The 25864-nt window shown below is 41.0% G+C and overlaps 1 protein-coding gene across 3 annotated transcripts in view; it reads left to right on the top strand.

Annotated features, from left to right (window-relative positions):
• Positions 1-25366, top strand: part of LOC144084879 (zinc finger matrin-type protein 4) — a 53396-nt gene extending 28030 nt beyond the window's left edge. The window contains exons 5-8 of one of the 3 annotated variants that reach the window (XM_077613689.1): positions 8408-8620; positions 14257-14353; positions 24605-24666; positions 24839-25366. In XM_077613689.1, the coding sequence (XP_077469815.1) occupies positions 8408-8620; positions 14257-14353; positions 24605-24666; positions 24839-24843 (377 nt within the window). In that variant the 3' untranslated portion in view covers positions 24844-25366. Of the gene's footprint in view, positions 1-8377; positions 8621-14256; positions 14354-24604; positions 24667-24838 lie in introns of all 3 variants that reach the window. The other 2 variants (XM_077613688.1, XM_077613690.1) reach the window with 2 other exon arrangements.
• Positions 25367-25864: the final 498 nt, after the last annotated feature.

Genomic DNA, 25864 nt, shown 5'->3' with positions numbered 1-25864 from the left:
TGAATTAAATAAATTAACTTAAAGATGAATAAAAAATAAATCAATCAGTAATACAAAACCAAATAATACTAATGAGCATACAGTAGATATACACTGGCTGGCTAAGTAGAGAAAATGAATTATTTTTATTCCGTTTCAAATGTCTGTATTAACAGCTCTTTAACCTTTAACTTTCTGAACTTGAATGGAACATTGAACATGAATATTCTGAACACGGCTTCTCTTGCCTACTCCTTGCTGCTAGAGACCTGGCAGCGCTTCTTCTCACATAGTCACATTTGGCTTGAGGGAGGAAGCAGTGGAGACCCTCAGTAGAGCTTGAAGATGCTCATCAGTAAGTCTGGACCTGTACTTGGACTTATTGAAGTTCAAGGTGGAGAAGAGCTTCTCACACAAGTATGTGCTCCCAAAAAGGCACATGGTCCGCTTGAACCTTCGGGAAAGTTCAGGGAAGCTGGGGGTCAACTCTCTCAAAAATTGCCCAAGCTTGTCTGCTTCTCCACTCACCTCCCTGAACTTGGCTTTGAGTGCAGAGTTGCACTGCAGGTCAATGAGCTCCATTTGAAGCTCAGGAGGGGCATCTTGCACATCAAAGGAGAAGGGGTCCGCAAAAATTTGAAATGTGGCTTTGTGTGTCTTGAAGTCTGCAAATCTGTGATCAAATTCCTCCTGTAGCTTCGAAATGGCCTCAACATACTTCTCACCACTGAATGGTGTGCCTGCATCCACGAGAGCCTTGCATGCTGGGAAATGGCAAAGGTTTGTCTGAGAGAGCTGGGCTTTCCATAACACAAGTTTAGTGCAGAATGCTCTCACGTTGTCATAGGCAGCACTGACAAGTTGCCCCTGGCCTTGTAGCTTCTTGTTCAGTACATTAAGCTAATGTGTGATATCAACAAGAAAAGCCAAGTCCATGAGCCATTTGGGATCACTTAGCACAGGATCAATCAACTCACAAACGGCGTAGCTAGCTTTGACTGCTGCATTACTGTCTTTGGTAGCCTTCTTGAAGAGATCCTGTTGCCTCAGAAGACGTGTTTTAAGACTGGCAACCTGGTTGGCTCTCTCATCTCCCTGGTATTTTTCGTACTCCACAGCATGTCTCGTAGTACAATTACGTTTCAAATTGTATTCCTTGTGCACCGCAACTTTTTCAGTGTAAATGAGACACGTCGGGGTGCCCCTGTGTTCAACAAAGAAATATTGCACTCCCCACTTTTCTTGAAACTGTCTGTGCTCATCACCGACCTTTCTCTTCACGGCAGGCTTTGAAAGAGACATCTCTGGGGCTCTGTAATATGTTTTTCCACTTGGAATGAGTCTCGGGTTGATCTTTCACATTCAGTCGCGCGGGTTTGTGGCGCATGTGCACTTTCGCTCTCCGTTTCAATCGCGGAGATGGCTACAGTCACTGACACAGGCTGGATCACGGATCATAGCGCCTCATTCAGTTGTATGCTGAGAGCAGCGGAGGAGTGTGCGCGCCGAGCGGAGTGATCGGCCTCACGGCTTCTCCTCCGCCCAGCTGATTGGAGGAATGAATGAGTGAGTGAGCGAGGCACTGGACAGCCCGGCCGATGTCCCGCCCTCCAGAGCCGTATACCTCACCGTGATTGGTTCATTCAGCTCCGAACCAAAGTTCCCTCTAATTTTTTGTTGGTCTGAGCAGAAAGACAACCTCCCCGAGCGCACTGAGTACCAGTGTGAGCGACATGATCGGTACTCGGATGATTCGCCTAAAGACGTTTCGCCGACGGACGTTTGACAGACGGGCAGGTCGCCGAATGGACGTTCCACCGAACGTTCATTCGGCCGAACGGAGGTTCCGCCGAAACGGGATTCGAACGCTCGCCCCGCCGGATCGTGTGTGTACAAGTTTTTCAACCTCGGCCCGCGGGCCATATACGGCCCGTTAGGATTTTTAATCCGGCCCGCCGCCGGTGTTGTCCAAATTATAGTAAAAATCAATGTTCGTCTACCATCAATGGCAGTCCGGGAGTAAGCACCCTTGGGCAGGCAGATGTAGCAGAACCGAGCCGTAAAATGACAGCAATCGGGTCAAATCCATCCTAAAACAGCATTTAATGATTAAATACAAATACTGGATGATATCGCGATGGAGGCAAAAAAACGTCTATAAACGTCCATTCGCCAAACGGCTCAAAATGCTCTCAAATTCGGTCAAATCCAGCTGAAAACAGCGTTTAATGATTAAATACAAATACTAGTATTTGTATTTAATCATTAAACTAACAAATACTAGTACGACCTGTCCGTCTGTCAAACGTCCGTCGGCGAAACGTCTTTAGGCGAATCATCCGGTCACGACATCATCATTGCTCGCTATCGGCACACCAGTATCACACCTGCCACAAGCAGGTGCATGTCAATGTTCCCTCTAATTTTTCATGTAAAACATGCTGTAAAACAAGAAAAACATGAGTGGACAGAGCTACTGCCACTGGCTGCCACTTAAACGGCGCCATCATGGGGAAAGGGGTAAAAAAAAAAAAAAAAAAAAAAAAAAAAAATTAAAAAAAAAAAAAAATTAAAAAAAAAAAAAAATCGATCTTTCATATTAAGACGGGGGCCGCAAATTATCGTCCCGAGGGCCGCAGTTGGCCCGCGGGCCGCAAGTTTGAGACCCCTGCTTTAGCCAATCTTGCAGGCCAACTTGCTGCATGTGGACATCCTGGGGACGTGGTCTGCAATTGTGAGGCCAGTTGGAAAAATGATACAGCCTAATGCACACCTGGGTAGTAATATATATATATATATATATATATATATATATATATATATATATATATATATATATATATATATATATATATATATATATATATGGTGTGCATTAGGCTGTATCATTTTTATCCTATATATATATATATATATATATATGTACATATATAAACCATTTTAGTTGAAAGCAGGTTTCTTTATAGAAATGCTAAGCTAGCCAACAAGTCATTACGTCTCACCTGCGTCATAGGAAAACCAAAGCATCGCCAAACATGCCAGAGGCCCAAGAGGGGGAAACTTGAAAGGTGAAGCTTAATGAACATGAATTCATGTTTGTTTAAACTCATGATTTTTTTTTAATGAGGTTGTTTTGATGCGGGTGAATCATCCCTCGGGAATTTTTATGTAATGTGACTCTAATTGGATATATTGTCACAATTTGTAGACCTATAAATTCAACTTTTTTTATTTTTATATTTGCTCTAATTTGGAGATTTGTCACTTGCGTGCCATTTCTTCTGTATCTCTGTCTGTCTGTCTGTCACTCAATCTGAAGAAATATAGGAAGTTTCCCTAAGAGAGAAGAGAAGCATTTTAAATTGGGTTAAAGTCCAAAGTAGCCACATTTTTAACTCCTTTAACTTTTTTACATTGAAAACCCACATAAAGGCCACTGTTAGGGCAGAAATTAAAAAAGCTAACAAATGAATTAACTGCTCAGTCAGAATCACCCTGCAAATATGAATCTGTTCCTATTTTTGCCAGCTTTAGTTTAAGTTTAAATATTTTCATCGATGACATGTCTACCCAATTGACACACCCTTGAACATTCAGACAAAATGGATTCATCCTTTAAAAAGGAGCCATATCTCTTTTAATCATGGGTAATCATATATATTAATACAAAATTGCGGTGTCAATACGTCTTTCCTAGCACTTTTGAAATAGATCTGTTCTTTATTTTTCTCCAGAGTTTGCACATCTTACCCTCTTCAACATTTACTAAGATCTCACACTCCCTCGTGTGCCCCACTCCGTGAAAATCACTTACTTCTGCTCCAGTGTGCTGAGATCACAGTCACAAGAAAAGACAGGGTGGGAAAACATGAAAAGATAAGTGTGAGGTGTATACATCCAAGAATCATTTGGCGCACTTTGCATATACACTAGGTGGCTTCTCACAAACACATAGAGACGACTTATACAGAAACAGAAACAACCGCAGAGATTTTTAGGATGTTTTTTTTCTTAATTAGGAAAATAATGTGATTAATGGGAAGAGGATACTCCGGAACAGTACTAACTTTAGTGTGATGCCAAACAGCTATACAGAAAGACATAATTTTAGTATATCTGAACATACTTTATTTTTATGTTATGAACAGTGCACATTGAGCTAGTTTGCCAAATTGAACTCAATGGATAAATATGCACAGGCAGGCCCTTTCTATATACTAGGTATCAAGTTTGAAGACGATAAGTTCAGGAATGTTGGAAGAATAGCACTTCAAAGTAAGATTCCACAAGAAAAAGAACTCAACTATTATTACATGAGTGGTGGATGGATAGAGACCAACAGACAGACCGACAGACATATAGACAGACAGAAAGGTAGAGAGAGAAAGAAAGAGAGACAGACAAACAGATAGATTGTACTGTATACAACTCTTAATGTGTAAATAATCCCTGTAAAAGCAATGACTCATTTACGAGTATTTTTTTTTCTATTCGTGTGAATGCATGGTTTTGTTACGCTGAAGTTGTTGGTGACATAATTCAAGATACACTCTCACACTGTGGAGGACGAATCGCTACATTTGGACATGCCATCTGCTGTTCTCTGCGTCCACCACACAGTTTGGCTGTGGACCTGAAACTCAATTCCAAATATGCATGTAGTAAACACATACAGTCTAAATTTTAGAGTTAGACTCTAAAATACTCTGGAACTGAAGCATTGATTCACACCCAACATATACACGCTAACACGTGCACAGCAAAGCCATGAGGGACAATGGGTATGTCATTGCTGGTGGCTATTAATGGACAATCACCATGGCAACCAGTGTCATGTCATAAGCAGTGGGTCACCTGGGGGCAACATTTCCTCTAAGCTGCACAACTGCGCAATTGCGCACTGGTTGCACACTCAGCGCACAAGAAAACCTATCCAGCGCAGTGAAAGCCCAGCAAATGAGTTGTATTTATTAATATAATTAGATGTATATAACTTTTTTTTCTATTTCATTTTGTTATGTAATTCACTGAGTGACAGGTGTCCAGCCTATCATAGGATATGATGCAATTATGCTACGCAGTCAATCTGGTTATTGACAGTACAGTGCGGTGAAGTTAAGTGATGCTAATGGTAACTCTGCTGAAGTGAATGTGATACGTCGACTCCCCAAGCCAAAGTAAAAAAAAAACTGTGCTTCTTTTAAGTTTAGAGTGGCTGTCAGAGTATATGCAAATAAAAGAACAAGCAGTGAAGCTGGGTGACATCTTTTGTTTTTCGAGTGAGAAAGGTCTGCTCTGCAAAACATGGTATGGAGATAAAGTTGAAAGAGTTTTCTGATGGAAAAATATAGACTAAATGAAAGCTATACTACCTCAAGCGACACATTCAGGGGAAAGGTCGTTTGAATGAAAATGAGAAGTGAGAAGAACAGAGGTAAACGATAAGATAAAATTTAAGTCACATTAGTGCATATTCTAGTGACATATATTAAGATGTTTTATTTATGGATATTAATCATTAAATTTATTATGACGAGATCATTTATAGGGTAGTATAAATGCACCTGCTGGTAGCAGGTGTAATACTGGTGTGTGACCATAGCGAGCACTTCTGATGTTGCTCACAGTGGTCCTCAGTGTCCTCAGAGACGTTGGCTGTATGCCCAGGCATGAGAAAATTTAGATGGAACATTGCCTGGTGGTCTAGCTTCGTTGTCTCAGTGGTGGCATGGATGAAAGAAGCAAGAGGATACTGGAGAAGAAGGTATGGTGGTTTAAAAAAAGATCAACAAGGGTCCTTAAGTGCAGGTTCTAGCGTTGAAAGGCAGTTTTGTGAAGGTTGGTGTCTGCAGGGCTTGACCTTCTTGTGACCCTGATCTGTGCTTCACACATGTGGCTCACTACGATCGATTGCTCTTGCCCTCAGTCTAAAACCCACATCTGTCGATTTAGCCTGTATGGGTTAGCATGCCTCAGAAAGACTGAGTGGGAGCTTGGAAAAGTAGAAGGCTTGTATACCTCTATTTATAAAATGGATGTTGAAAATCATATCAGTGATATGCAGAAGAAAGTGATCAAAAGTTGAGTTAAAATCACAAGGATACTATGAGCAAAACCCAAAGGTTAACCAAAATGGAGCAAGAGAGGCAAAGCATGTGTCATAAGCTGATATCCCTCCCCTTCAAGTCCATAAACCATGAGAGGCATCTTCTTAAAGCCAGGTATGATTTCACTTGAGATGGAATTGTCTCTGTCCTACAAGTACTATTCTAGACCTCACGAGACACTGGCAATAATTATCTGACTTTGGGCTAACGTTGCATGAAAGTGCACAGAGTTTCAGCAATATCCTGATTCTGTCTAAATGTTTTATTAGCTTGCTCAATGCACCTAAGAGATTAGTTGACCGAATACATAAGCACTTTTGATTTCGGATGATAGCAACAGCTAAGTTTTTCCGCATTTCTTATGTTAGGTTATAAAGCACTATAAATTGTTCTTGTGTGAGAATAATATCATGTTTATTCATCCATTCATTCTGAGCCACTTATCCTCTCAATGGTCACAGGGGTGAACTTATTTCAGCCAACAACGAGCAGTAGGCGAGCACCATGAATTGGTTACCAGCCAATCGCAGAGCACAATGAAACAAACAACCAATACATGCACTCATGCATAAGGACAATTTTGAGGGATCACACAGCTTTCCATGCATGTTTGATTGGATTATGGGTGGAAACCGGAGTACTGGGAGAAAACCCAGGCAGGCATGGGGAGAACATGCAAAATCCACACAGAAAGGCCATAACCCAACAGGGATTCAATCTGCATTGTCTGAAATTGACTTGTGTCCTGTCAAGGACATACCTTACATGGATAGGCTCCAGCTATCCAACTAATGGAAGACAACAAAAAAAGCTACTTATGCCAGCTGGGATCCATTACACGAAGTAGGTTTAATGAAAACCAAGGCTTTTTTGTCTTTGTCTAATTTTTACTCTGCAATAAGGGTAATTCTGGGGTATCGGAAGTTAATCTGAAGTTAATCAAACCTGAAAAGTCAAGCCTGTTTAACAAAGCAGTGGAACTAAAACAATTGTCTTTTGTCTGTTGCTCTGGCAACAGAGTCTCTGGATTAACCTGGAGAGGAGAGGATTTTTTGCAATATATTTTGAATTCTTTGGCTTCGGCCCCCTTTTTTTTATAGCCAAACGCTATTTCATTTCTTCTTTCTGTCAGCTTTTGGGGAAGCCTGGTTAAAACAGTTCAGTTTATAAAGACATTCAGATTCTCCTTCTTTTTATCAAGGCAAGTGAAAAGGACAGGTTTAAAATAAAATTAAATGAAAGACGGTGTGTTGTTATGATAATAATATTGGAGATGCTGAGCATTTAAGTAGGGCAAGTTTATGATCAACAGTTAGAAAGCAATGTTTCACCCTGTAAATAGCCTTAGTCAGTTATTGTTTTCTCTTGAGAACCAATAGTCAGAACCAGGGGTGGCCAACTCCGGTCCTCGAGTGCCCCTATCCAGTCTGTTTTCCATATCTTCGCCCACCAACACACCCGAATCAAATAATCTGGATCAGTATCAACCTTCTGGACAGCTTCCTGATAAGTTAATCATTTAATTCAGGTGTGGTAGAGGAGGGAGTATGGAAAACAGACTGCATATGGGCTCTCGAGGACCGGAGTTGGCCACCCTTAGTCAAAACCATCAAAGATGTGTTCTAACAAATTGCAGATGTATGATGTGGAAATCCATTACATTACATTCATATGCAGAATATAATATTCAGGGCTTTGTGCTGTGGCCCCAGGCTAGTATTATTCATCTCATCTCATCTCATCTCAATTTCTGAACCGCTTTATCCTCATTGGGGTTGCAGGGGGTGCTGGAGCCAATCCTAGCTGTCTCTGGGCCAGAGGCGAGGGACACCCTGAATCGGTGGCCAGCCGATCGCAAGGAACAAGGAGACAGACAACCATGCACACTCACACCCATACCTAGGGGCAACATGAATGTTTGTGGATTGTGGGCGGAAACCGGAGTACCCGGAGGAAACACACACAGGCCCGGAGAGAACATGCAAACTCCACACAGGTGGACTTGTCCTGGATTTGAACCCGGGACCCCAGAGCTGTGAGGCCGAGGCGCTAACCACTCGTGCCACCGGGCCACCCTATTTCTAATTCATTGCTGGATTTAAAAAAAAATTGTAACCCTCTGTGCCATAGTGGTGTAGGGCTTCAATCACCTGACTTCAGTACGGGCAGGTGTGGGCTCAATTCCCAAAGGTGGCGGTATGATTGTGAGTGCAAAAGGTTGTCTGATAAGTAGTTCATCTTTGCTGTTTTTATCAAGATATTATCTCAATAACATTATTTAACTTTCACAGATTCCTCTCCTTCTACTCCACTGCCCTCAGACCCTATGGCTTGCACACCTCCTCCACTCGCATCCACGGACAGCAGCAACGGCGGCAGAGAATCTGGAAAGTACTGCTGCCTGTGTGGTGCCTGGTTCAACAACCCGCTGATGGCCCAACAGCACTACGAGGGCAAGAAGCATCGCAGGAATGCTGCCCGGGCACGCCTGGTGGAGCAACTTGCGGGAAGCCTGGATGCCACGGAGAGCACAGGTCAATTTTCATAATCCCTACGAAAAGACACCCCACTCACTGATAATGGAAGTGACAACTGAACTGGGATGTTAATGTTTTTTTAATGTTTTGTTGTTTTGTGTGAACACATTTATTTGTTTTTTTACAGTTTATGCACCAATAGCCTGCTACCTCTAATTGCAAACATCTCTAAATACGAAACCTTAAGGTTACACAACGCCTAAATGGGAAAATTTTGTCTCTGGATACAAAAGAATTTCAAGTTGCAAAATGCAAAATATTAGAAATTCAAACATTGCCAAAATGTAAATATGTACACTTGTGATATCCTGTATTTTATTTTGAAATTGGCATAGAGTTGCTCCCCCAACACCTTGCTGGCCTCCCATTAGCTAGGAGGGATTTGCGTCACCATTATGCTTTTCATGTGCCTCGTTCGTCATGGAGTTCTAAACCTCTGTTTCATATTTTTTTCCCAGTGTGATTAACACAACTTTATTCTTTGTTTTTCATCATGGCCCCCTTGAAAATTATTCCCGCTGCGAATGAAAAGAACAAGCAGAGCAAAATTATGCTGCAACCTGGCTTTTCACCCAAACTGGTTCTCCCTCACACCCAAACTCGCACATTCAGAAATAGAAGACTATTGAATTCAATTAAGGTGATGGATTTCTCTCAGAGCGGACATCTGTTGCTGTTAGGAGCTCAGCCTCCTTTTCAAACAGAGCAAATACAGAATTACTGAGTTTTATTATGCTAAATCAAAGCATTTTTATAAACATTCGGCATGGCTATAAATTCACAAGTGATGGGTCACAAACTGGATGTCAAAACAGACCTGTTAGTTGCATGCAACTTCTTTGCCCACATGAAAGAGCAATATATATTTAAACTCATCATACTCATCAAACTTCTTATTTCTCAATAATATCAGGTTAAATCAGAAGGTCTTTTACTACTATTAAGTACAGATAAAATCCTTATTTTCTGTTACCATAGTGATGAACTATCTAATGTCATACTGCTAAAGTAGGTGGTCTAACTTGCACGTGAGCACTACATGACCTAGCAATGGGCACACTAACACATACATTACAAACACACTCCATTGCTCTGTCTGTCGAAGCTCCGGCACGAGCTGTGTGCTCCAGGTGCCATGACAGAAGCAATCATCTCAAGGAACCAATCATTTTAAAAGCATGAGTCATGTTGCCGCCTACACTGGCTCAGAGGCTTCAAGTTGTGTCATGTTGGATATCATCCTCCATCCACTATGTGACCCAGATCTCACAGCGTCCACTCTCTTTTGGGCAACATTTTAATCCAAAATCTCAGCACATCCCACATTTAGAAATTGTCAGGATGTCCTGCATGTTTTGCGGGGGGTAATTTACACCCAAGGGTTTTCATTAACTTAAAAGATACAGCGGAATCTATTTGGCGCCTCCCTTACAATGGCAGGCGGGCCAGTCCGTGATGTGAGCACAGAATTCATGTGATTCATTACGCCTACCATCAATCACCTCTCGGCTTACGCGTCTTTTAATCACACCACTTTTTCAGGAGTTGTTTGTCCTCCCATGTGACAAGTTTCCATTGACAAAGGATTCCCTTTGCTTTGGCTTTTAACGCCATGACAGGTGCAACATTGTGGAACCATCTAACTTGTAGATGTAGAATTAGCAAGCTCTCTTCAGTATTTCTGTGAAGAATATACTTCAGCATGGATTGTTGTATACTCGGATTTTTCACTTAGTCATTCATCTTCCATATCACGCATCCTCATAAGTGTCGCGGGGGTTGCCGGAGCCTATCCCACCTGCCCTAGACTGGTTGGAAGTCAGCCGCAGGGCACGTAGAGAGACAAACGACCACACGCAGAATCATACCGTCACCAGCGGGTATAGAGCCCATGCCTGCCCAGACCGAAGTCAAGCAAGTGAAGCTCTACATAAAAGGTGGGCAAACTATTCGGCAAAGGGTGGGTGCGAGTTTTCGTTCCAACCTATAAGAAGAAACCTTTTCAGCAATCTGGTATCTTAGAAGTGCAATCAATGGATTGCAGTCAGGTGCTTCTTGTTTCAGCAGAAACCTCATTGGTTAAACTCTCTGTATTGGATCAGTTGGAACAAAAACCTGCACCTGCAGCGGCCCTTGAGGACTGGTTGGCCCACCCCAGCGCTACACCACCAGGCAGGACGGACGCACATGGGCATTGGCTAAAACAGTAAATAAAGTATCATATGGACCTACAAACCCTCATTTTCACAATATTTTAGATTGGTCTGAACTTTCCATCTCTGTATCTGAGGTATTACTGTGAGATTTAAGATGTTTGTTCTGAGCCAACGGTCATTTTAGTTATGAAAAACTCTCTTCTACTGCTTGACTCTGTCTCCCGATTATCTCTATGCTATTTGTGTAGAAGTGTGTGAGTCTGTATGTGTGTAGACCACAAGGGGCCCCAGCCGCGTCATGCCTCATCTGTCACGCTCATTAACTACCCGTAAGGCGCAGGTGACTTATTTACACGCAGTTGTTGTTGTTCTATCGATAATACTGACCTTTACTTGTACTTGCATATTTTAAAGCCCTATGGCACACTTGCATTTGCATAGCTTCTCTTTTTTCTATTCCCATTGATGAGCACAAGGAGAGAATGGAGGTTATTAAAGTGTTAGACTAAAACCCTTGGAGATGGATCACAGGGTTTGGAGTGGGAATTGCAACGAGCGGAAGCTGGCGGCTGGGAAGGAGCCCAGCGGACTCGGATGTGTTTTAACATAAATCACGAGGGCTAGAAAACCCCTCAGGACAAAGTTGGACTATTGTCTGTTCTCTCCGGAGACAGCGCAGTGAATTAGGAGCAGTGAGATAAACGTCTCGAGCCGAAGCCTGTGCGCCAGAGAGGGCGAGGACCCGAGAGAAGGCCAAGGAGCAGTGAAAATGGTGTGTAATTGATAACGACATCTGAGTCAGGAGACACTGGTGACCTTTTCTCCCTGGAAATGATGCTCATGTGACACTTTTGAACTACGAGAAGGTGTAAACACATTATATTCATTTTATTCTACAGTTTAGAGAGGATTGCGCCCTTTTACATTTGCTTGTTTAATTAAGGAAGACAATGGAAGTATTTAATTGTCTGTCCTGCTCAAAGCTCTATATCCTATTATCTTGCCTCCTTGTTGAGCAAAAATTAAAAATGAATAGGCAGACTTGTCATAGAGATGTCCCACCGGAAGGGGCAAAGTACCTTGAAAACGATCCACATTGCTATTCACAGGTGGTGGTTAAACAGCATGCTGAAGGCTCATCTTGTCATTCTCTTCTGTACTCTGTCCTTCTAGTAATAGAAGTGTCCTGACAGCAGCAGGTTTCAATGATTGAGCACTGAGCACTTTCTAAAAAATAATGTATAAAGAAGCAAGGCATAGATTAGAGCTTGGCAGAACATCTTGATAGAATGGCCAATTTTTAACATCCAATGAATGGACTATTACGGTTCTTCTGTCTGATATATACCAGACACTCAAAGTCTAATGATATTTCTTGAAAAACAGTACAATACTCTCCATTTTCTGTGTGCTAACTCATTATTTTCGATGAAGCATTGAGAAATCTATATACCAGCATTGTCAGAACTGCCAGGAGGCTTCATGCCACCCCCCGCCTCCTCTTTTCTGTCACTAGAGTATTGTTTAATGTAATTAACATGGCTTAAAACATCGTTAGAAAATACTGCTCGCGCTTGCATAAATCCACCCCCTATCCGCACAAGCAGTCACTGTGTCTTGCTCCTCATTTACATAGATTAGTCAACAGCGTGGTCCCATAAATCAAAACCGCTTGACTAATCGAAATCATGTCATTGTGTAGTAACAAGGACCTAGTAAAGTATGCAGTTGAATTTATTTATTTTTACTATTTTAAAGATTAGGGCCAATCTGTCAATCAGCCTAAGAGTTTGATCACAGCCTCAAAACATACGTAATCATTGACAAGCGTTTCTATGTTTTTTAGATTTGGTATTAGGAAAATATTTTTACATTTAGTTTTGCTGCCAATGTTATACAAATTGTTACCTTGTGTGTGCAGCTCACATGATGTCTTCACATATCAAAATATGTTACTATTGAGTTGTTTTTGCACTTGATGTACAATATGTGTCACTTATGAATTAATAACATTTTGTATTGATTTATATCTACACTTTTTGTTGTGCAGTATTACAACTTTGTAAATTAGAACTACAATTGCATTGTTTTTGTTAGAGACAGTTTTGAACTCAATCAGACATCTTTCAGACATTTCCTCCTCTCTTTATTTCACTTCCTGGTAGAAATTTGCTCATGTCACCCGCTAAGTTGACTTTTCCGTCCCATCTCTGCTATCTGTTGCCATCTTCAACCTCATCCATTTTAGGGGGTGCGTTCATCTGGAACCACCAGTTCACTGACATCTGGGTCTAAACTGTGTGCTCTCGAGCACACATTCATTAACACGAGACGCATGCACATACACAACAGAAAAATACACCATCTGACACACGTCTGCCTGGAATGTCCTCATCCCCTCACCTTGTTCGGGTCCAGCAGCTTGAAAACACACGCGCACACACTGGACAAGATGTGATCTAAAAATCTAACCAGCTTTCCACTGATGATTAATAAAAACATGTCTTTCTCCAGATGGAACATAATCAGGAAAATTTCTCTGCTCCCCAGACTGGCAAACAATACTTTATTTGGTGTCATTTCAATTGGATACGTAGAGGCTTGAGTCGCTCAAAAGTACAATTTGGAGACCAAACACAATTTTGATTTTGAACTTTGAACAGAATGGTTAGCACGTCCACCTCACAGTAGTGAATTTAAAGGTTTAATGTCAGGCTCCGGCCTTCCTGTATGGAGTTTGCTCATGCTACCTGTGCCTGTGTGGATTTTCTTTGGATATTATGGTTTCCTCCCACCTCCCAAAAATACACATAGTAGTAGACGGATTGAACGCTCTGCGTTGTCTGTAGTTATGAGTGTGTCTGTGTATGGGGAAAGAATAGTCTGGTATTTGCCGTCCCTGATTCGGGATGTGGCAGTTGTTTGTCTCATTGTGCTCTGTGACTGGCTTGCTCCGAATCCAGGTCCAAAATGAGCTAAGATAGGCTTCAGTAACCCCCACAACACTTTTAAAGATACGCGGCATGAAAAATGAATGTATGAACTGTCATCAAACATGACCGCTTTTGCATATAACTAGAGCTCATTTTAGCCAGCATCTAAACTGTGGACTGCAGTTATGTGCAATGGTTTACAAGAGCAGCACATTATGCAAGTGGCTGGCATGTTTGCCCAAGAGTTAGGATGTTTGGGTCCATATCTCAACAAAGGGCTTCCAGTGAAAAATCTCCCAAAAATGCACATTTGGTTCACTGAAGACCTTTTTGAAAATGCTCATAGATGTGAACATTATTATTATTTACACATTTTTGAATACCAATTCAAAGTTCAGAGTGTAAATGAATAGTTTTTTCTTCTGCTTCTGTTTATTATCATGATGATGATGATTAAAGTTTCTTGGGGATTTTAAATGAGGCCATTCATCTCTGCAAGGGCCTTGGAAAGTAAGTGCGACTTGTGTTTTTAATGTCTCTCCAGGGCTGCGAAGTAGTTACTCCTGCAGCGTCTGCAGTGTGGTCCTCAACTCCATCGAGCAGTACCATGCACACCTCCAGGGCTCCAAACATCAGAACAAGTGAGTATAACAGCTCATTCTAGCGTGAGGACAAATGACCTACGAGGCATTTGATCTGAACAAGAGTAGGTGTATGTGTGTGTATGTGTGGCCATTGTGATGGCTTCTTGACTGGTGAAGTGAAGCGAAGTAAACTTTGATTTCTGGTCCATACAAAACCAAGCAATGTTTTAAGAGGAATGTTATAAACATGCAAAAAATGCAAAACGGTTAAATAAGGAATAGCTTGTAAACTTGCTGAGATCAATTGTAGTGTTTTGTAATTGTATGGTGAATCATTGTCTTTAAGAAAAGTATAAACACTTGAGTGTTCATTCAAGACGTTCTTACCATATTTATTTACTTTTTCTAACAATGATCAGTCAGCATCAAATAAAGTAAATAAGAGTGGGTGCTGTATATATAGAAAATAGGACAAATCTTATCTGCAATGTCAGTTGTTGGGCTTTGGGCGAGGGAAAGATATCCTTGCAAAAACTGCAAAGTCCAGGGTGTCAAATGTTGATGCCTCATTTCTGACTATTGCCCACTGGAAATAAAATTTAAACAAAGTAGGCGGTGACTTTTGCCACAATCTTGGTTGAATTTTAAATTATCCAAATTCCATGGTGTTTCAACTAAAATACAATGCTTAAATGCATGTGATGGATAACTAAGGGGAAGACAGTTGAGTTAAGAGCTGCTATGCAAAATTGCAATGTTTGAGATTTAAAGAAAGATGGTTGTAAAGCAGTAGTTAATAAATTATTGCTTTGTTACTTGTCCTTTGATAAAGTGGTGAAAGATGCTGAGACACTGAAAGTGTTGTTTATGGGCGAGTTTAATAAACAGCATAGATAGTACACGGTGCCAAGGGAAAAAAGTCAAACAGATGGCCAGAGAGAGCACGTAGCAAAAATGTGGTGTAAACGAGCAGAGGGAATCTGAAAGAGACTGAAGAGCTTGGGGAAGTCTGCTAACATTTTTTAAAGGTACAGTGAGTAGAAGCAGCTAAAAACCTCTGGCTTGCTGAGAGCTGCGGGGCTCAAATGTTGCTAAGACAGCAGAGAGAGATTTTCCTTAGCCAGCTTTACAGCGGCGTGGTATTTTCAGTAACTGCTTTAGAGAAAGTGATGATCTCTAGTCTAATTCTGTGGAATTAGGTTTATCTGAGAATTGTGGGATTTAATTGTGATTTCTAGTGTGATGTAACTGTGACAGTGTGTTACATCTCTGAAAATCTTTCACGTAGCTCTACTTAAAGATGAGTTTGACTTTCCAACACAATTAGATTATCAATGTTCTGTTTGTCCATCAAATGTAGGCATTCCAACGGGGAATAAAGACTAGTCCTTCAAAAGAGTAAATGTGGCTTTCATCAGACTGCATTGACTATTTCCACGGAATTATGAGTTAATGCTGTTTATATCTTGCACTTTTAAATTAAAGGTGGGGGTTGATAGAAAGTCCCTGGAAGCACAATCCATTTAACAGTGCACAGGCCTTGGATGTCTATTGCAAAGGCACATTATAATGCCTTATGTGTGAATTTGGTACTAGAAATAAGTGCAAACCAGCATTTATCCTCTGGAGATCAGAACAAGGGGTTCTACCTCATCAACTTCACTTGCTCTGCCCTTTTGCAGTCACTCAGGTGTGACTCAATTTGTCTGCATGACTCTGTGTTAAACCACTGTTGTGTAAATAGCACCAAGGTGCACAAACTCCAGCCGTTTAAGAGCAATTGTTTTTTGTTTGTTTTGTTTTGTTTTGTTTTCATCTGCCACCAGAGGTAAACAAATTGCATTTGGGTTGATATTACGTTTATGGAATAAACATATAAATTCTTAAATTTTCATTTGTTTCTGGAGGTCGCCATTTCGTTCAGTACTGTCCCCTTTTGTCGACTAAAATCAACATCAAGGAAGTACTGACCTGGGGGGGACGTAAATGTCACCTGGCTAAAATAAATCCAAGAGAATAGGCCAACTTTGGGGTCAAACTATGTCAACCCATAGTTATGCTCGTCGCCACAGACACACAGTCTTTCAGTTTTGGTCATATCGTATTCACATTCCATTGTGACGTTAATTTTGGTTGATGGTAGAAGGCAGTACAGGGGAAAATGTTGCCTCACTCAGCCAGTGATGAATGCAAATTGAAAAATGTAACGGTATATTTCGCAAATTGCAATTTCAATGAAAATGATGTCTTTTGAACTAAGATGGTATAGAACAACAGATTATTTTATGAATGTTTTTATGCCCCAACTAATTTACGACTATATATGATCACTCCAAACACATCTCAAGATAGTTTCCTAGGAATAGTCTTGTATTTGCCGCCGATGTTTTGGGAAATGGGAGAATCTGCAAGAAATATCCCAATTTTCTTCACGCAGGCATCATTTCTCACTCATAAGTGTTCAGTTTGTCATCTCGGCGTCAGAGTATAAATTGGAATAAGTTGTGATAGCGTGTAAACCCTGTCATGCTGTATTGTCCAACACATTTGGCCAAATGTCACTTTTTCTGCTGACATATGAATGGAAATATACTCACGCACACCCTCAACAACAAGCTCGAAGGGACTGTGAGTGTAGAAATGAGATGACATGAGGTTCCACTGGCAATGTTTTATGTGTCGCTTTAGCTTTTGCCCACATGACATGAATGCAAACATCAAAACAACTCAGTGCCCTTTGACAAACATTTATTTTAGGCCACATAGTCACATTTAAGATGTGACAACTTTTTATAAAAACATTTCTTTTCTTCTAGTCCAGTCTGTACGCGTACAAATCTTAGAAAGACTGTTTTAAAATTCCTTTGTGAGACTGTCCACAGTAAATTGTGAAGCAATGGATTGAAACACTTTTCACTTGCATTTTATTCTATTTTCAACCGTGGAAAAACATTAACCATGTATCAAACAAATTAGTTTTTTAATTAAATCAATGTCTTGTAACATTTTTTTTCAGTTTTAGAGTATTGAACGCATTTATCTCCAAAACGATGAGAGTAATTGCACTAATAAAAACTGCTTTTCAAATACTACACATAATTTTCTCAAATAGTGGCGGCCTGCTGGGCAAGTGGTTAGCGCGTCCGCCTCACAGTTCTGAGGTCGACAGTTCAATCCTGTGGGGGTCCTGTGGGGAGTTTGCATCCTCTCCCTGAGTATTGGTGGGGTTTCTCCGGGTACTCCGTTTACCTCCCAAATCCCCAAACCATGCACATAGAATGTTTGAATACTCTAAATCAGGGGTCTCAAACTTGCGGCCCGCGGGCCAACTGCGGCCCTCGGGACGATAATTTGCGGCCCCCGTCTTAATATGAAAGATCGATTTTTTTTTTTTAATTTTTTTTTTTTTTTTTTTTTTACCCCTTTCCCCATGATGGCGCCGTTTAAGTGGCAGCCAGTGGCAGTAGCTCTGTCCACTCATGTTTTTCTTGTTTTACAGCATGTTTTACATTTAAAATTAGAGGGAACATTGACATGCACCTGCTTGTGGCAGGTGTGATACTGGTGTGCCGATAGCGAGCAATGATGATGTCGTGACCGGATGATTCGCCTAAAGACGTTTCGCCGACGGACGTTTGACAGACGGACAGGTCGTACTAGTATTTGTTAGTTTAATGATTAAATACAAATACTAGTATTTGTATTTAATCATTAAACGCTGTTTTCAGCTGGATTTGACCGAATTTGAGAGCATTTTGAGCCGTTTGGCGAATGGACGTCTATAGACGTTTTTTTGCCTCCATCGCGATATCATCCAGTATTTGTATTTAATCATTAAATGCTGTTTTAGGATGGATTTGACCCGATTGCTGTCATTTTACGGCTCGGTTCTGCTACATCTGCCTGCCCAAGAGTGCTTATTCCCGGACTGCCATTGATGGTAGACGAACATTGATTTTTACTATAATTTGGACAACACCGGCGGCGGGCCGGATTAAAAATCCTAACGGGCCGTATATGGCCCGCGGGCCGAGGTTGAAAAACTTGTACACACACGATCCGGCGGGGCGAGCGTTCGAATCCCGTTTCGGCGAAACCTCCGTTCGGCCGAATGAACGTTCGGTGGAACGTCCATTCGGCGACCTGCCCGTCTGTCAAACGTCCGTCGGCGAAACGTCTTTAGGCGAATCATCCGAGTACCGATGATGTCGCTCACACTGGTACTCAGTGCGCTCAGGGAGGTTGTCTTTCTGCTCAGACCAACAAAAAATTAGAGGGAACTTTGGTTCGGAGATGAATAAACCAATCACGGTGAGGTATACGGCTCTGGAGGGCGGGACATCGGCCGGGCTGTCCAGTGCCTCGCTCACTCACTCATTCATTCCTCCAATCAGCTGGGCGGAGGAGAAGCCGTGAGGCCGATCACTCCGCTCGGCGCGCACACTCCTCCGCTGCTCTCAGCATAGAACTGAATGAGGCGCTATGATCCGTGATCCAGCCTGTGTCAGTGTCTGTAGCCATCTCCGCGATTGAAACGGAGAGCGAAAGTGCACATGCGCCACAAACCCGCGCGACTGAATGTGAAAGATCAACCCGAGACTCATTCCAAGTGGAAAAACATATTACAGAGCCCCAGAGATGTCTCTTTCAAAGCCTGCCGTGAAGAGAAAGGTCGGTGATGAGCACAGACAGTTTCAAGAAAAGTGGGGAGTGCAATATTTCTTTGTTGAACACAGGGGCACCCCGACGTGTCTCATTTACACTGAAAAAGTTGCGGTGCACAAGGAATACAATTTGAAACGTAATTGTACTACGAGACATGCTGAGGGGTACGAAAAATACCAGGGAGATGAGAGAGCCAACCAGGTTGCCAGTCTTAAAACACGTCTTCTGAGGCAACAGGATCTCTTCAAGAAGGCTACCAAAGACAGTAATGCAGCAGTCAAAGCTAGCTACGCCGTTTGTGAGTTGATTGATCCTGTGCTCAGTGATCCCAAATGGCTCATGGACTTGGCTTTTCTTGTTGATATCACACATGAGCTTAATGTACTGAATAAGAAGCTACAAGGCCAGGGGCAACTTGTCAGTGCTGCCTATGACAACGTGAGAGTATTCTGCACTAAACTTGTGTTATGGAAAGCCCAGCTCTCTCAGACAAACCTTTGCCATTTCCCAGCATGCAAGGCTCTCGTGGATGCAGGCACACCATTCAGTGGTGAGAAGTATGTTGAGGCCATTTCGAAGCTACAGGAGGAATTTGATCACAGATTTGCAGACTTCAAGACACACAAAGCCACATTTCAAATTTTTGCGGACCCCTTCTCCTTTGATGTGCAAGATGCCCCTCCTGAGCTTCAAATGGAGCTCATTGACCTGCAGTGCAACTCTGCACTCAAAGCCAAGTTCAGGGAGGTGAGTGGAGAAGCAGACAAGCTTGGGCAATTTTTGAGAGAGTTGACCCCCAGCTTCCCTGAACTTTCCCGAAGGTTCAAGCGGACCATGTGCCTTTTTGGGAGCACATACTTGTGTGAGAAGCTCTTCTCCACTTTGAACTTCAATAAGTCCAAGCACAGGTCCAGACTTACTGATGAGCATCTTCAAGCTCTACTGAGGGTCTCCACTGCTTCCTCCCTCAAGCCAAATGTGACTATGTGAGAAGAAGCGCTGCCAGGTCTCTAGCAGCAAGGAGTAGGCAAGAGAAGCCGTGTTCAGAATATTTCATGTTCAATGTTCCATTCAAGTTCAGAAAGTTAAAGGTTAAAGAGCTGTTAATACAGACATTTGAAACGGAATAAAAATAATTCATTTTCTCTACTTAGCCAGCCAGTGTATATCTACTGTATGCTCATTAGTATTATTTGGTTTTGTATTACTGATTGATTTATTTTTTATTCATCTTTAAGTTAATTTATTTAATTCATTATTTTTTGTTAAAAAATAAAGATATTTGATAACGTTGGAATGTTTTATCAGTGCTTTTCTTGTGGAAATCCTGATGCGGCCCAGTCTCACCCAGACTCGGCCTCTAGCGGCCCCCAGGTAAATTGAGTTCGAGACCCCTGCTCTAAATTGTCCCTAGGTATGAGTGTGAGCGTGAATGTTGTCCGTCTACTTGTCCCCTGGTTGGTGCCCAAAGTCAGCTGGGATAGGCTCCAGCACCCTCCATGACCCTTGTGAGGATAAGGGGTTCAGAAAATTAATGAACTGATTTTTCAATTACAGACATGGTAGCCCTAACTAAAGAATGAATTTACTTGTCTTGCACGCAATATTCATTCATTCATTTTTCCATACCACTTTTCCTCACATGGGTGCTGGAGCCTACCCCGGCCAACTGTAAGCCGTAGCCGGGGGACTTTAAAACAATTTAATGCTATTCTAAAGTACATTACATTTTTCCCTGAAATCTCAAGTGCAGCGTTAATGCTCAAACTAATTCATTCATTCATTTTGGTTCGTTAAAAATAAATAAATAAAACCTCTGTCTTTTTTCTTAACTTTTGGCCTACTACATGACTGTGTTTTACAAATGTCAACCATGATACTACTCGGGGCGTCAGGTACTTGGTGGAGCTTGCCACCAAATATTAGTGAGCCATCGATGGCTTAGTGGCGATTGCAAAGCGCTTAGTGTTCCATCTGACAAAGGAGGCAGTGTGGGAATGTTAGGGGAGATAAGGAAAAATATTTACTCTAGCAAAGTTATTAATAATGTTTTTGATTTAAATGCAAATGTGGACAAAAGTTCTTCTGTGTGATTTTTATCGAGTGTAAGCTCATGAAAGCATAGTCGACAACAGCGGGAGCTTAACTTTAGCTGAGGAAACAAGCATACAAAAATGTGTTCTTCAGCCCCTATTTATGGCTCTGCACGTGTGTTGGACATTTGGGAAGTGTCATTGGGAAAGCAACTCCAGATTTTTCTCTTTTCCGAAACAGCTGGGTGTGTTTATGTGCCAGCCTTCTCTATCTGTCTCCCACATCTGTTTTTCTCACCGTCAGCTGTAGGTCATTTGAAACGCAGCATTTTCCCTCCACTTTTTCGCAGCAGACTCCTCACTGTAATTGCACCTGTTTGGGATAATAGCATCGATATAATTAGATCTGTTCGGCAGGCCAATTTCTCACTAGACAATGTTTTGCAATACTGCCAGTTACTTACTAACATGGATGTCGACTCCCGCTAGAAAAAAATGAAATCTCATGCAATCCAGTGCCACATTAGTTGATGCTAGATTAGAGAAAATGAAATGAGACAAGGTTTGCTTGCTCTCCCAATGTGAGACCATGGTGATACTCAAATAAAATATGCAGAGTCAACCCTGGTAAGTAGTGTGTAATAGGTATTTGGGGACAGGACTTTTCATATGATTATATTTACATGAGTAAATGCAATCCTATTCTATAAAATATAATTTGTTTTACACAAAATGATTAACATCCATTATGATATCATTCATAATATTCTAGGTATGATCCGATACATTACAACTACGAAGTGCTACATTTTAGAGAAGTTCACATTCATTCAGTCATTTTCTGAACCGCTTATCCTCGCAATGGTCATGGGGTGCTGGAGTCTATCCGAGAAGGAAATGTTCCATTTCCTTCTTTATTTATAAATACCCAAATATACTGAAAACATTGCTTATGTATTTGCATCAAGGTGTGTCCTTGATGCTGACGATAGTGCAGTGGCGATGTACAGGACAATTTTTTAGTCTGCTGCTCCTGCTAATTAGTCAGCATCAGTGCGTGCACAAAACAAATTGACTTTCTCCGCATAATCTATACACATTTTAACAGCCATTGAATCATTCATTCATTCAATTCCGCTTATTCTCAGAAGGGGGTATGGAGCCCATCCCAACTAACTATAGGAAGTAGGTGGGGGATACCCTGAATTGGTTGCCAGCCAATTGCAGTAGGAAACCGGAGTACATGGAGAAAACCCACACAAGTTTGGGGCTAACATGCAAACTCCACACAGGCAGGTGAGAACCCACCGGGGATTTAACCCTGAGTCTCAGAACTGTGTGGCGGACACGCTAACCACTGGCACAATGTACTGTCATAGGATAGAGAACTTGTACATAAGGTGCTGCTTCAATCAGGGATCAATCGCGAATCATGAGGAATTGACAAAAAGCGCTTGAAAACATGGCCATGACGATCATTCAACATGGCTTGGGCAGAGAGCTTTTGCCCCTTTCTTTGCTTGTTGGGTGTTCTAACCTTTGTGTTATTCCTCCTTATCTTCAGGTTGGAGAACAAAACTTTTTATTGCCGTGTCAAGCACCACATATACATAACATACATTTCTGGACATTCACCCTGCATTACCTCCACACAGGTCATGGTCTTTCTAGAGGGGCAAATGGAGTGTAAGAGAGGCTCCAACTCATTCTGTTGAATATTTCTTCGCTTTAACCTATTGGGGTCAGCCCCAACAAAGAACAACAAAACTAGGCTCTTGCTTTACTTTTGACAAGATAGTATTAAGAACAGAACAGAGGGTAGGCAGACCTTGAATTTGTCACTCACTGGTCAGTGTTCCCAGCCAATTCCTTTCTTGTACCCGGCACACATGGAAAATATGGAGTGCCAAGGTGACTTTCACTTCCTAGGTATACTCATTCATTTCTCATCTTCATATAGGTCACATTACACATGTGTGGCTCAGGGACCAGATTATGGGCTTAAAATCTTCACCCAAGAAGAATTCACACAGACCATACTACTTTTGTATGGCATGACCTTGGTGCATTGTGCTTTACTTTAATTTTGTTAAGCTCCCTGTGCTTAGTCCTTTCTTTGTGCTTATTCTGACATTCAACTGGTTTGTGTTTTCTTGTATTTAAAGCAGGAAGACATCTCAAGTAAACAAATTTGTTCACCCACGAAAATATTGTCTTAATGGTACAGATACTGAAAATGAATGAATGAATATAAAGAGACATCTCAGGGGTATGATAAGAGATTGAGGCAAACATTTGACCAAAAAGAGTGAGTTGAATCAAATATCGTGGCGGCATGTTACCCTCTCTATTATCACAGTGTATTAACAGACAAGAGAAAAAAGAGGTAATTTTCATTCAGAACAGAATTTGCCTGTTTTTGCACAAATAATTTCTAATCAACACTAAAATTACAGTTTGGTTCAGCAGTTGAACTTGTGAAGCTGCCACCAGCCATGCCCTGACAATGAACCCACTTGCAAAGTTTATCCCATCTCTCTGAATTGATATGAAGTTTAAAATAGACTGCGCAGCCCGTTTGCTTCCATTTTTTTTTTCATGGTACTCTTTTTGATTAAATATTCCCTTGTACTTCTTTCGCCAGCCTTATTTCTTGAAACATTTATTTATTTTCCATCTGTAGCATTTGATCTACTTTAGGAAGAAATGTGTAGTTTACTTCTGAAATGTGGTCATAGTGTAAGCGGTATCTAGTTTAAAAGAAATGAATACCAAAAAGAAAACCCGGGATTACATCTCTTAGTAGCAGACATTAAAGTATCAAATTAAAATATTTGGAAAATTTGACCCACCATAGTTAAGTGTTGTTTGCGAGCGTGCAAAAAGATATATTTTAGCACATAAATGTGCAGGATCTTTAATAAAAACATAAAAGGCAAATATTGCACTTCAAATTGTAAGTTCAAATTTGAGTATGTTGCATTTTCTATGAGCAATAACAAGGAATTTATACTTGAAAAATGAAACAATCTTTTAACAAAAATGTAGCAGCCATAACTCTGACTAGTTACTAGACCTTTTTTAATCATTGCTGTTCCACTTTGTTTGCTAAATAAAATATGTAAGATAAAAGAAATATTAAACGAAACCAGCGCAAAGGACTTTGAATTTAGACCCGACTCCTTATTATTAAATTTGGCTGCACTATAAAGATCAGAACAAGTGGAAATAATAGATCTTTTAAATCTGGATATTCTGCAGGGAGTCTATACGTGATTAACAACTACATGATTAAGTGGATTTTATTCTGCCTAATTCATCTCTTTGTCTTGAATGAAGTGGGAAGTGCTTTTTTTCAGCAGAATGAGTGCTTGGTGTACGCACACAGTATGACAAACAATTAGCAGCTTTAGATAAAAGACCACTAAAGGGCCAAATTAATTTTGGCGCCTTGAATGAAAATGAACTATAAGGATTTATGCTGCTCTTTGTTTTAATTTGAAGTACAGCCAGGTGATACATTGTAAAAGGAGATTATGGTTGAAATGGCTCATATAGAGTATGAAAGTACATATGATTTCATTTGGCACATTTGGTTTCAACCTTCTAGGCACTTTTTATCCTCTGCAGTCATGCACTTGATTAAGAATGGCAGGCGACATGGATTTAAAGGTAAATTAGATTGCTTGTCTTTGTCCTGAGCGTGCTCCAAACAGAATTGCTTTCTCCCTCGTGGGTGTCATTCATGTTGCCCTAGGCAAAAACAGCCATAACTTGTCAAATGAGCGCACACCAGACACCAAACAAGGCTAACAAATTATTTTCTGTGTTTGTTCGTATGCAGCCTGAAGCAGCAACAGCAGTGAGACAGGAGAATGCTCAAGAAAGAGATGGAGTTCGTCCACTTCCGAAATCCTGCCATATGTCAGAAAACGAACAGTGTGTGTTGTTGTGTGACTGTCCGAGATGTCCATCCACACTTCGGTAACATGCACCTTTGGGCTCTTTCGAAGGCAGTTATTCTTGTCTGTGACCCGAAACGATATTTTTTTTTCGGTTCCAATTTATTCTGCACCGAAGTGTTTGATGTGAGTTGTGCACCAACAGCCACCACCAAAAGCACTGGGGCTGTGGACTGCCATAAACAACAATAATAATACTGATAATACCTCCTGCGTGAAACAGTCCAGTATTCTAATGATGTCAAAGCCCAGAATGTTACTCAAGTTAAGCATAAAATATTTATACATTGGCCATATATTCAGTTCAAGTGATTTTCTTTGTGATGAATGGAAGTCTTTTCGCTAAACACATTGTGATGATACTTTTTAAAAGAAATACTAGCTTAAAATCCCTTTCTATGTACAATACATACACATAAAATGTGTAGTTCATAAGAGCGCTCTGAATGGAGAGCGGTCAGGGACTGCAAATGACGGATGTGCTCATTGGTATGTCTAATTTTGTAAGGCATTTATGGAAAGAATATTAATCAATATTCACCAATAAAATATATTGTATTTCAAGTAACACTAGAGTTTATATAAAGAGAATGTGACCTGCAGGGCTAAGACTTAAGGAAATTGAACAGAAGAGGGCAAGTCGACACATGTTTTTGACTTTGTTGAAACAGCATATTGCCTTTTACTCATGGTTCTCCTTATGGTCTGTAGTGCAATGAGGATAGGTAATTAAAAAAATGTCACAATTGACCACATGTTTATATTTCAATTACATTAGAATATACTTTCTTGAATAACCAAAAATGTGAAACATCTGAAATTTCACTTGCAGTAATTAAATAAATCTCATCCTAAATGGGCAATGAATCACTTTAACACTATCCTAACTGGTGGAATGAAAACTACAG

The sequence above is a fragment of the Stigmatopora argus genome, chromosome 11 (genome assembly GCF_051989625.1).
Source record: "Stigmatopora argus isolate UIUO_Sarg chromosome 11, RoL_Sarg_1.0, whole genome shotgun sequence".
Lineage (NCBI taxonomy): Eukaryota > Metazoa > Chordata > Actinopteri > Syngnathiformes > Syngnathidae > Stigmatopora > Stigmatopora argus.
The sequence above is the reverse complement of the archived record's forward strand: the minus strand, read 5'-3'. Positions and strand labels throughout refer to the sequence as shown.